Source organism: Pseudophryne corroboree, chromosome 11, assembly GCF_028390025.1.
Source record: "Pseudophryne corroboree isolate aPseCor3 chromosome 11, aPseCor3.hap2, whole genome shotgun sequence".
Lineage (NCBI taxonomy): Eukaryota > Metazoa > Chordata > Amphibia > Anura > Myobatrachidae > Pseudophryne > Pseudophryne corroboree.
This window is the reverse complement of record NC_086454.1, coordinates 81,808,267-81,819,885: the sequence shown is the minus strand read 5'-3', so window position 1 is coordinate 81,819,885 and position 11,619 is coordinate 81,808,267. Positions and strand designations below refer to the sequence as shown.

General features: G+C 40.6%; 1 protein-coding gene across 2 annotated transcripts in view; it reads right to left on the bottom strand.

Moving 5' to 3' along the window:
• Positions 1-251: 251 nt before the first annotated feature.
• The window catches only part of EIF3M (eukaryotic translation initiation factor 3 subunit M), a 72,353-nt gene continuing 60,985 nt past the window's right edge, over positions 252-11,619 (bottom strand). For both annotated transcript variants that reach the window (XM_063944469.1, XM_063944470.1), the window contains 4 exons: positions 6,321-6,402; positions 1,660-1,803; positions 1,224-1,284; positions 252-831 (listed from right to left, as the gene is read on the bottom strand). In XM_063944469.1, the coding sequence (XP_063800539.1) occupies positions 708-831; positions 1,224-1,284; positions 1,660-1,803; positions 6,321-6,402 (411 nt within the window). In that variant the 3' untranslated portion in view covers positions 252-707. The remainder of the gene's footprint in view (positions 832-1,223; positions 1,285-1,659; positions 1,804-6,320; positions 6,403-11,619) is intronic.

Here is an 11,619-nt window from a genome sequence, read left to right as displayed (position 1 = left end):
ATTGAAAAGGTTGTAGTCAGGTGGTCGATACTAAATTTTAGTGTTGGGATACATGTCAACAATGAATGTAGACAGAATATACCACACCCTAAAGAAGAGACTGTAGCTTTGTGCATGTAACTTATCTGTGACCTAACATCTTTACATTGTATATATTATGGACACAAATCCCCCCAAAAAAACTAAATAAAAAAAAAAACCACAAAGAAACTTTGCCACCACATAGATTTAGACACATTAACAACAAAATATTTTGTTTCTTTTTTTTTTATATCAGACTGCATAAAAACAATGTCCACTGTAGCCAAATGTAAATCTATTTGGGTCTTTTTAAAAAGGAAAAATATAATATGCTCTGTCCCTTTATTTAAGGTTCCATCTGCGCAACACACAAGCTATTTTCAAGATCTGCCTGAGTTTATGCAGGAAGTCGGATTAGTCAGGCCTCCAGATTGGAGCAGAGACTGAGGATATGAATTTGTGTCAGCCTTGATCCTATCTGATAGACACGGATAACTACTGAAATAGAATGTTATTTTTCACACGAGGAAGAAGACGTTTCTAAGCACTATATATTTTCCCCTTTAACACAAGAATTTTAAGTGACTTAATTTAAGGAGAATTGGCGATGTAGAATACACGAGTAAGAGAAGAGGAGTTCAGTTCGGTTCACAAGCTAAAAAAAAGAAAAAAGAAAAAAAAAAAAGTTAAGCTTCAGCGGAAATACTTTGGAGACTGCTCTTCACTTTGTTTAGGTTCATTTTCCAGGAGTTGAGTATGTCGTATAACTGCTGCCACTGCTGCTTTCCGAAGGTCCTGTGCGTGCTGTGACTGCAACGGCAAAACAACAATAAAAGCCTACTTAAATACACAGCGGCGTTTTCTTTTGCAATGATTCAAAACCGTACTTTCCGGCAATGTCATTTTATACTGCAGCTCTGTAGGCCAATTCCCATTTCACAAATCCACTACAGCGAGATGTGCAGCTAATTAACATTCAGGCTACTATCACAGTCATTAAGTGAAATGTGCTGGAAAATAGGACACTTTCATTAAATAAGCTAATCACATTCAGGTCTGGGCTTTAATAAAATTATGATAAATAGCCAGCATTTAACTACAAGCACATGATGGGAACAGTCTGAAATATTAAATAGATATATTACGTGAAATAATTAAAACAACTAGATTGCAGAGTGCGGAAAGAGAAATGAATGTCTTACATCACAACGACTTTCTTCTGCGTCTGGTCGATTTTGCAATACACCATCTTGCTTTTCACAGCTGCAATTACAAGACACAGTTGCCGTATATATATTAAACAAATATAGAAGCAACACAACCTACACATAAAAGAATAATACAATCTAGATCCAAATGTTGTAAACAAGTGTAAAGGCTAGTTGACAACCATGTAACTCACCTGTTATACAGAATTATACAGGCCAACTAAAACCAACATTGCAGCTCCATAAACCAGCAACGTTAAAAGAAAAATGGTATAAATACAACAGATCACTAGCAGAACTTGCTGGGACTAGACGTTAAGTCACCTTTACATAGTAAAACAGATTGCACTATTACATGCTCTGTTGGCTGCTGCAAGTGTAAAACGGCCATCATGCAAATGAACGCTGGATACAAAAGAGAATGACTTGCCATCAATCACAAAGGCCTCCACATCTTCTGCACCGATTTGTAGCTCCTGCTGCATAGTATCAAACGAGATTTCCTTGTTCTCCACAGCCATTCCCATGAACGTAAGTAGCCGCATTTTCTCCATGTTTTGCTCATGAGAAAGACCTATGATAAACAATCAGATTTATAAAGGTTACACAAAGCAGGCATTTTCACCATCTTGATACATAGCCGCATACATAGGAAATGTATAAAATTCAGCTATAAGAATACGAAAAGAATTTATGAATTTGTTCTAGAAAACTAGAAACATAAGTGACATGATTTTAATGTGCCGGTCATTTACAATTACATAACAAAACGAGGATATGTCTAGGTCACCACAAATAAAAGATATACATACTCCGCTGTATCAAAACATAGGAAAATACTCTGAATAGAGGAAAAACAATAACACCTTTAAAAGCGGTTCTTAACTACTGACCAAATAAATAAAATCAGTATTGAACGTCTTCTCTGGCTAACTATATGAGAAAGATTATTAGCTTGGCAAAGACATTCCCCTGCATAAAGAAATTAAGACTTAATAGAATATATAATTTTTAATTAATTAACTAATTGCCAGTAATTACAACAAAAGGGCAGACAGGCAATAAAAACTAAACAAAAAATGTCATAACTCAAGGCATTCAAACAGGCTATGGTCAAAACATCACCAAAAATCTAAACATAAATTAGTACAAATTAGCATAATTAGCAAATGCGACCTAATTAATTTTGCATAGCCTAACAAGGCTTGCTTCGCACAAAGGAATAATAGGTGTACAAGTAAGGGCGATGCGGATGACAAATTGTCATGCTTGTGTTCTAATTAATAATCAAGGAATCAGCACATTCTTGTCGGAGAACTAACAAATCAAATTAGATACCATCTAAAATAAACTTCCCAGTATAATTATCTTCAACAAATACTTGGTAATGTTCTGTTACGGTGGTAGTATAAGGGCTGCATTACAATCTGTTGTTAAAACACTGCAATGTATTTTTAGTGGCATCAACAGCCCTGACGCACAATGTTCCTTTCTGAACAGACATCCCAAAGAAGGTGCCTGCAGACACGGTCCAAGAAGCCAAATTCAGAGGCGATCACAACTATGGCGACCACATTTATTTATCCTTTAAGTCAGGGGTGGGGAACCTTCGGCCCTCCAGCTGTTGTTGAACTACGCATACCAGCATGCCTTGCTACAGTTTTGCTATTTGGCCATGCTAAAACTGTTGCAGGGCATGCTGGGATGTGTAGTTCAACAACAGCTGGAGTGTTGAAGGTTTCCCATCCCTGCTTTGAGTGTACATCTCTTTATTGTATCAGGTTACAGACCAATGCATGATTTAATAATGCAAAACCAAGAACACTGCATAGCAGCCTTCCTCAGCCAATAATATGTAGGCTAGTGTCCAATTATCTAAATCCCCCTACACTCTGGGCGATGTAATTTTGATGGTCGATTCAGCACACACACTGGAAGATATCGATGGTCAGTTTGGACGATGAGAGTCCATACATCTGTATCGTCCAAACTGACTGGCATGTTTAAACAGTGATCGTTCAACAATGAACGACTGCAGGCACGCGCATCGTTCATCATTGAAGCATCCACACTGAAAGATATGAGCGATTTATCGTTCATTTATGAATGATAACGTTTATATCTTAAAAGATATCGCACAGTGTGCAGGCCCCTTTACTGGATCAAATCTTCAATTTCTGATCATCCAGGATGTACCAAGAACCTAAATGGGAGGGAATAAAACTACATGTAGCCAATCAGATCCTCAGAAAGATCACAGCGACAAGAGGGGAGTGTTCAGATTCAGTGGAAGGTAGCGACCGGTCTACTGGCATGATTAGGTTAGCAAAGACAGGGCTGCATGCAAGGAGGGGCAGTATGTGAGGATGGCCAGACAGACGAGCATTAATAAGTAGAAAGATAAGGGAAGGAGCAGGACCCTCCAGCAGAAATAATGGAGGACCCTACCAATTTACAGCAGGAAAATTGAGGTGTAAATGCACCACTATAGGAAATAAAAGTAAAAAAAAGCAGTAAAAATCCTAATACAGTAGTGAATGGAGGCAAAGGGTAGCAACCACAGACTTGATAAATATCAGTAGTATTGGTGCAGTTTTAGTTCTGAAACCAAATGCAATAAAATTGCATACAACAGATTTGTACTGTCTTGGTGGGGTATTTTTGGAAATCCCACCATCATGTGGATGTGGGGTGATGAGTGTCTTGCCATTGCTTCCCTGTCTTCAAACCACTGTGGATCAGTACAGTTTTTCTGATTGGCTGGTTCAGCTCCAAAACAGAAACCCCTTATAAACCAGGAGCAACTCCTACAAGGTGAAGAGTATTCAGCACGTCTGACGGACAATAGTGGATCAGGGTTTGCATCTCAGTAAACACAGCAGTGAAAATAAGTATTTGCCACAAATAAAAGGGGAGATACTACCTATAAGTCAGACTGTAACTGTGTATGTGTATGTGTACAGTGGATCACTATTACCAAAATGTCTCAACTGTAATCAATTACACCAGATCCTTATACAGTGTATTGTCACAAGGAATCAGACATCACAAATGTCTATCAGTGGAAGCATTTCCTGCGTATCACGTCCACTGTGACTGTCAGAACCTTAGTGCATCACTTATGAAACGCATAATTTAACATGGCTAGCATCGGCTCTGACCCTCAGCCAAACAGAGGAGGAGAGAGAAAAAAACCCCACAATATGGAAAATGTAATTGTAATGCATGCAATAGCTTATGGACCCGTGCTCCTTTGAAACAGTCAATTACACATGAATGGGGGAGTGTCACAGTGTTAATGAGTACTCTCTTTTCCCTTGGTGTGTAAATAACAGTGCTGCTGACATTAACATTCCATCACACAGATGCATGCTATGAAACAAATTAACACCAACAGACTGGATCGCCAAGTTTATAGGAGGAAAAGTCTGCAGCACATTCTGTTTTCTCTTCCCGTCTTACTGACACTTTACTTAATCCCCCACGCTGCACAAAGTGCACAAGTATGAAGGAACCGGCCTCGTCCCACGATCGTCAGTTTGCCAAAACCTATTTTTCAGCGATTAATAAAACCAACTTGTAATCATTGCCAGTGTCTGATGGTTTACAGCCTATGGAGAATGCTTGGGGACTTCAATCACAGGAACATTGGACTCTAGTGAAAGTTTCCCCTTACTAGAAAGGTTCTACAGCCATCCAATAAAGCTGCCTTATACGCCATACACCAACCCATGTAAAATTTAAATACCTCGTTCATGTTATAACTCGGCACAACATGTTTCTAATACACTGCCACTAACTAGTATTGATAAAAGCATATAGGAAACATCTACAATGCAATACAAAAAAATTTAAATAGGAATACGAGGCCTAAAGCTAGATACACAAATATACAATCAAGCCTTCGAAGTGATGGTACGATTGACCTTAACGTCTCCAAAACACAGCCGATACGTGTGTACACACCCATACAATTTTACTTGCGACGTTAAGATTCCCTTCCATCCAAACTATTGAAAGAAAAAAATGATTGTACCACCGCACACATCCTCCCAATTCAGGCAACACTCATGATCATGTAAACAGAATTACCATAACGAAAAAGGGTGAATATTTACAACATGGCTGTATTATGTGCAGTGATGAAAATGAGAGGTGGTATTGCTGCAGGAGCAGAATCGCAAGAACAGGCAGAAGATTAATCGAATAGGTGTACACACTGCAGTTTTGGTCCGATCATGCCCGTCCAGTCGGCTGAATATTACAACAGTACATAAGATTCGATTGACCGAGTCCACATGTTACACAGCATTTTAAAGCTGTTATCTGCAAACAGTCCTGCAACAGGACAGCGTACACACCTACACAATCCAACGGCTGTTCTCTTGATAACTAAAAGAAGGGCCCGACGGCTGTATACAGTATGTGTGTACCCTGCTTTAGTCTTGATTTGTGTGTTTTATCTTTTGACAGCATGTGCGAGAATAAAGCACTTATTCTGTATGACATAAGAAAAATACTAAAAGGGGGTGGGGGAAAGATGTGGAATTAAAATACCTTTAATGGAACAAGGCCTTTAAAGAAATAAGAAGCAAGAGAGGCAATAACTGCAGAATCACTAAAGGACCTCTCACTCTATTACAAAACCAGATTTAAGGACAGATTTGTAGGAACAGTTCTTTTATAAAGAAAAAAGCATAAAGCCCGTTGCACTATCTAGCTGCGTACATCAAGGTAGTACCGTAAATAGCCTATTTTCAAGTGCACCTCTATGGCGTAGGAGGGCAAAATCACAATATTGTGAAGATATGTTGCAGACATCACCACTAATTGGATTTGCCTGTGAGAGTTTACCACTGAATGTGCAGAAATTAAGTACAGACGCTGGAGAGGTATTAATATGGACATATTCCCTACTAGACCCATCATTCAACTGTGAGTGAATCTCAGAAGCTATGAGACTCCTATACATGACATCAGTTACCTGTCCAAACAAGCAGCCACAGTATACAGTTTCCTTGGTGGCCTTCTGGCTTCTTATAGACCCCACTGTGTATTTACAATACCCCCTAATAATATTAACTTGCTTACCCAGGGAGTCGATGAAATCTTTATTATTCTGGTAAAACTTGACATATGAAGACAGCTTGGCACTGACAAATATCGTCAACAGCTTGAAGAAATAAACAAAGCAATAGTTAATTTCTTTCTTATATTCACAGGACAAGCCGCATATTATGTTGATTTAACATTGGACTTATTGCAGATTTTTTAATTTTCCAAATAAAAAATTATTAGTATAATTATTTCATAACATTTTCCTGTTGTAAACAACAACTTTTATTCATGCAGTTTGAGCGACGGAGTGGTTAGTATGTTAAAAATGTATGTTATCCTGCAGCACAAATTTAAGAATACACTTTTTTTTTTTACATTTTTATATAAAACAGATAAACATACATTTATATAATTTAGGACTAGTTTGCTAGTCAAACATATAATGCAACATAAACACAAGTGTTTTGTGATTTCTCACGTTCTGATTGGTCAGATAGATACAGTGGTTTTGATCAAAAGAAGTGGGGGTAAAAAAAAATTAAAAAAATAAGATAAAATGAGATTATGTATATATATATATATATATATATATATATACACATATATATATATATGTGTGTGTGTGTGTATATATACACATATACACACACGTTATGGTAAGAACTTACCATTGATAACGGTATTTCTCCTAAGTCCACAGGATAACAATAGGATATGATGAAGCGACAGCGGATTTGCACCAATTGGTCAAAGCTTTCCAGCCTCCCAGCATGCAACAGGCTCGTCCATATATCCCCGCCTCCTGGCTCAGGCAAATCATTTGTATTCCAAAGCTCAAGGCAGGAGCATCATAGATAGCCCTAATCAGGCGATAAGAACACACATGCACACCCTTCCGTACAAGAAGGAAGAGGTTAGTGAGTAAAAGAATCCTCAAATCAGGTGCGTCAGGGTGGGATCCCTGTGGACTTAGGAGAAATACCGTTATCAACGGTAAGTTCTTACCATAACGTATATTTCTCCGGCAGGGTCCACAGGTTATCCACAGGATAACAATGGGATTTCCCAAAGCTATTTAGTGGTGGGGACGCTCCTGATTGGACAGGAGAATCCTTTGGCCGAATTCAGCGCCATGAGAGGCAAAGGTATCCATGGCATAATGTCTAATGAATGTGTTAATGGAAGACAATGTGTCTGCCTTACATATCTGTTCTGCTGAAGCACCACGTTGTGCTGCCCATAATGGGCCTACCTTACAAGCAGAGACTACATTAGCTGGAACAGGGAGATCAGCTTGAGAATATGCTTCTGAAACAGTCATCCGAAGCCATCTTGCCAGTGTCTGCTTATCAGCAGGCCATCCTCTTGTGAAATCCGTAGAGAATGAAAAGAGAATCTGACTTTCTGATGGCACTGGTACAATCCACGTAGATCCTTAATGCACGAACCACGTCCAGCGATGCATCGCCCGCAGAAAGGCCTGGTACCTGGAAAGCCGGGACTACAATTTCTTCATTAAGGTGGAATTTAGACACCACCTTCGGAAGATACCCAGATCTAGTTCTGAGAACTGCTTTACCTGGATAAAAAATAAAAATTAAAAAATAAAATAAAATAAAAATCAGAAAATGGGGAATGACATGATAATGCCCCTAAATCTGATACTCTTCTAGCTGACGCCATAGCCAGTAGAAAGAGAACTTTAGCTGTCAACCATTTAAAATCCACTTTATCAAGTGGTTCAAATGGGGCAACTTGAAGGGCTTTCAGGACTAGACTTAAGTCCCAAGGCACTGTAAGAGGAACAAAAGGAGGTTGAATGTGCAGCATTCCCTGGAAAAAAGTTGGCAATTTTCTTTTGGAACCAGTCAATGCTGACACTTGCACTCTCAAGGAAGCCACCTTCAAACCTTTATCCATTCCTGCCTGAAGGAATGCTAAGACCCTGGAAACTCTGAAAGACTTAGGGTCCATTTTCCGTTCACTGCACCAATGAATATAGGTTTGCTATATTTGGTGATTTATGCAAACTGGGGAAGGTTTCCTTGCTCTGAGCATAGTTTGAATTACCTGTTGTGAGAATCCTCTTGACTTCAGGATAGCGGTTTCAAGAGCCATGCCATCAAAGACAATCAATCCAGGTGTCTGTGATAACAAGGACCTTGCATCAGTAGATCTGGACGTTGAGGGAGCAGAAATGGAGCATCCATCGACATTCTCTGCAGATCTGTGTACCAATGCCTTCTGGGCCAACCCGGAGTCATTAGTATCACGGTACCTTTCCCTTGCTTTATCTTTCTCACCACCCTGGTAATAGGGTGATTGGAGGAAACCCATAAACCAGATGAAAGTCCCATCTCACCGACAGGGCATCCACCAAGATCGCTCTGGGATCTTTTGTTCTTGACCCGTATGCGAGAACTTTGTTGTTCAGACGGGACGCCATGAGATCCATCTCTGGCAACCCCCACTTGTCTACTAGAGTCTGGAAGACCTCCGGGTGTAGAGCCCATTCGCTTGCCTGAATGGCGTGTTGACTGAGAAAGTCCGCTTCCAGTTTAGGACTCTCGGAACGAACACTGCGGACAAGGCTGGACGATGAAGTTCTGCCTTTAGTATTTGACTTACCTCCTTCATCGCTTTTCGGTTGCGAGTTCCTCCCTGACGGTTGTGGTACGCTACTACCGTCGCATTGTCCGAGCGGTTCTGGACTGGTTTTCCCCGAAGAATGTCCTTTGCCTGAATCAGTGCCATGTATATGACCCGAAGTTCCAATATATTGGCAGGCAACCTTTTTCCTTGGTCCATTGCCCCTGGAAACATAACCTTCCTGACAATGATCCCCAGCCCTGGAGACTGTCATCAGTCATCAGAATTTCCCAATCTGATATCCAAAAGGGTCTCACCTTGTCCAGATGGGATGTCTGTAGCCACCAGGCTAATGACCTTACTTCTATCGTAAGAACCATAGTCTGTGTTTTTATTGTCTGATGTAACCCATTCCATTTGGCAAGAATCAGACGCTGCAGAGGCCTTGAGTGGAATTGTGCATACTCAACCATGTTGAATGTTGACACCATCAAACCCATCACACGCATTGCTGCGTGAATGAATACCTTCTGACTGTGTAACAAGCCCTGAATCCTTGACTGAACCTTGGATATCTTGTTCAGAGGTAACATTACTCTCTGAAGACTTGAATCCAGTACAGCCCCCAAGTGAGTCATCCGCTGTAACGGAACCAGAGACGACTTTGCCCAATTTATGAGCCACCCGTGCTTCTGCAGACACGTTATTGTCTGTTGCAGATGACATAGGAGAAATTCCTGCGACTGTGCCAGGATTAAAAGATAGTCGAGGTATGGAAAAATTCTTATCCCCTGCTGGTGGAGATAAGCTGCCATTACCACCATAATCTTGGTAAATACTCTGGGGGGCTGTGGCTAACTCAAAAGGATAGCGAACCTGAGATAGCACTGATGGGACAGTGCTATAGGAACATGCAGGTAAGCTTCCTGTATATCCAGGGATACCATATAATCCCCTGGCTCCATGGCCAAAATGATGGAACGTAAAGTCTCCATGTGAAACCGGAGGTACCCAAATGTATTTGTTCAGCACTTTCAGATTGAGAATGGGCCTAAAATGACCCATTTGGCTTCTGAACAAAAAACAGACTGGAGTAAAACCCCTGTCCTTGTTGTACATGAGGAACTGGAATGACTACTCCTGACTGAAGCAATTTCTGAACTGCCTCTTGCAAAGCCCTGGCTTTCGTCTCTACCCAAGACAGGATGGTACAAAAAAACCTTCGAGGAGAGTGCTTCTTGAAGGCAAAAGCATAACCATGAGATACCGCTTCCTGCATCCAGGCATCTGTTGTAGACTGTTGCCAGATCTGTGCAAACTGAAGTCGGCCCCCCACCCTGGGATCCCCCAGGTGGAGGCCCGCAACATCAGGCTGATGGCTTATCTGTTTTACCAACGGGTCCTCTGATAGCCCAATGCTTTTTAGTCTTACCAGACTTATTGTATTGAGACTGCCTGCTATCACTTTTACCTTTAGCTTTTCCTTGAGAGCGAAAGGGCCGAAAAGCTGTAACTTTAGGTTTGAAATTGTATGTGCTTCTGACTCCAAAATATTTGTCAATTCTTTACCAAAAAGAGTATCTCCAAAAAAGGGCAGAGATTCCAAAACCTTCTTAGATTCTGAATCAGCTTTCCACGTACGTAGCCAAACTGCTCTACGTTGAAGCGGATGGACTGGAGGCAATAGTACCCATATCCAATGCTGCTTCTTCCAAGAACATTACAGCCTGTTTTATACAGTATGTGCTATATGGGATTTTTGCTCTCTAGATGCTATTGAAAAATCCCCCTCCAATCCCAGGCAGCCACTGCCTTTGCCATCCAAGCTGAAGCCATGGCTGGCCTTATGACTGCCACAGATAGGGAAAAAATTGTTTTTAGAAAACCATCCACTCTCCTATCCATGACATCATTTAATGATGTTGAAGGCAAAGGTAATGTAGATTTTCGCACTAATCGAATCACATGCGTATCTACTTTAGGAGCCACCTCCCTTTTTAAACAATCCCCAAGCTGGAAGAGGATATTTGGAATTCCATTTCTTAGGAATTCTAAACTTATTAGGCGTAGCCCAAGCCTCTTCCATGATTTCAGTCAGCTGATCTGAGTCTGGAATCTCAGTCTTAACTGTTTTGGGACGTTTAAACACAGGTGCCTTGGTTTTAAACACAGGCTCTGCTGAATCCTTTAAGGATAGAATGGCTTTCATTGCTTTAATTAACTCAGCTACATCCACTGAGCTGAGACTTTCCTCTTCCTATGCCGAAGTAGAATTAACTGATCTTTCATCCTCTGATGAATCCTCATCTGAACCATGTGTAGCCTGTGAGGATGAAGATTTACTTACCACCGGCTTATCAGTCTGTTTCGAGAGGCAGCTGCTGGAAGTGATACACCCCAGGTGGGAAGATGCATGTGAGGGTTAATCCCCGTTACAGGAGTTGGAGGAATTATCCTTTCAGCTATACTGGATAACGTCTGTGCAAACATAGCCCAAGGTGAATCAACCTGCACCTGAATCTGGCTTGTATTTTTCAAGAACCCCTGGTGAAAGCTAAAACAATTTGGACACAAACCATCCTGAACCAGATCCTGAGAGGATATCACAGCTTTGCAAGACAAACATGATATGAGTGTTTCTTCCTCACCTTTGCCGCTCTTAGACATGATAAATAATCAACACTTCCACAGTGTACTACACAATTTATGACTGTAATCACTTTAAGCTTTTTAAAGTGACATA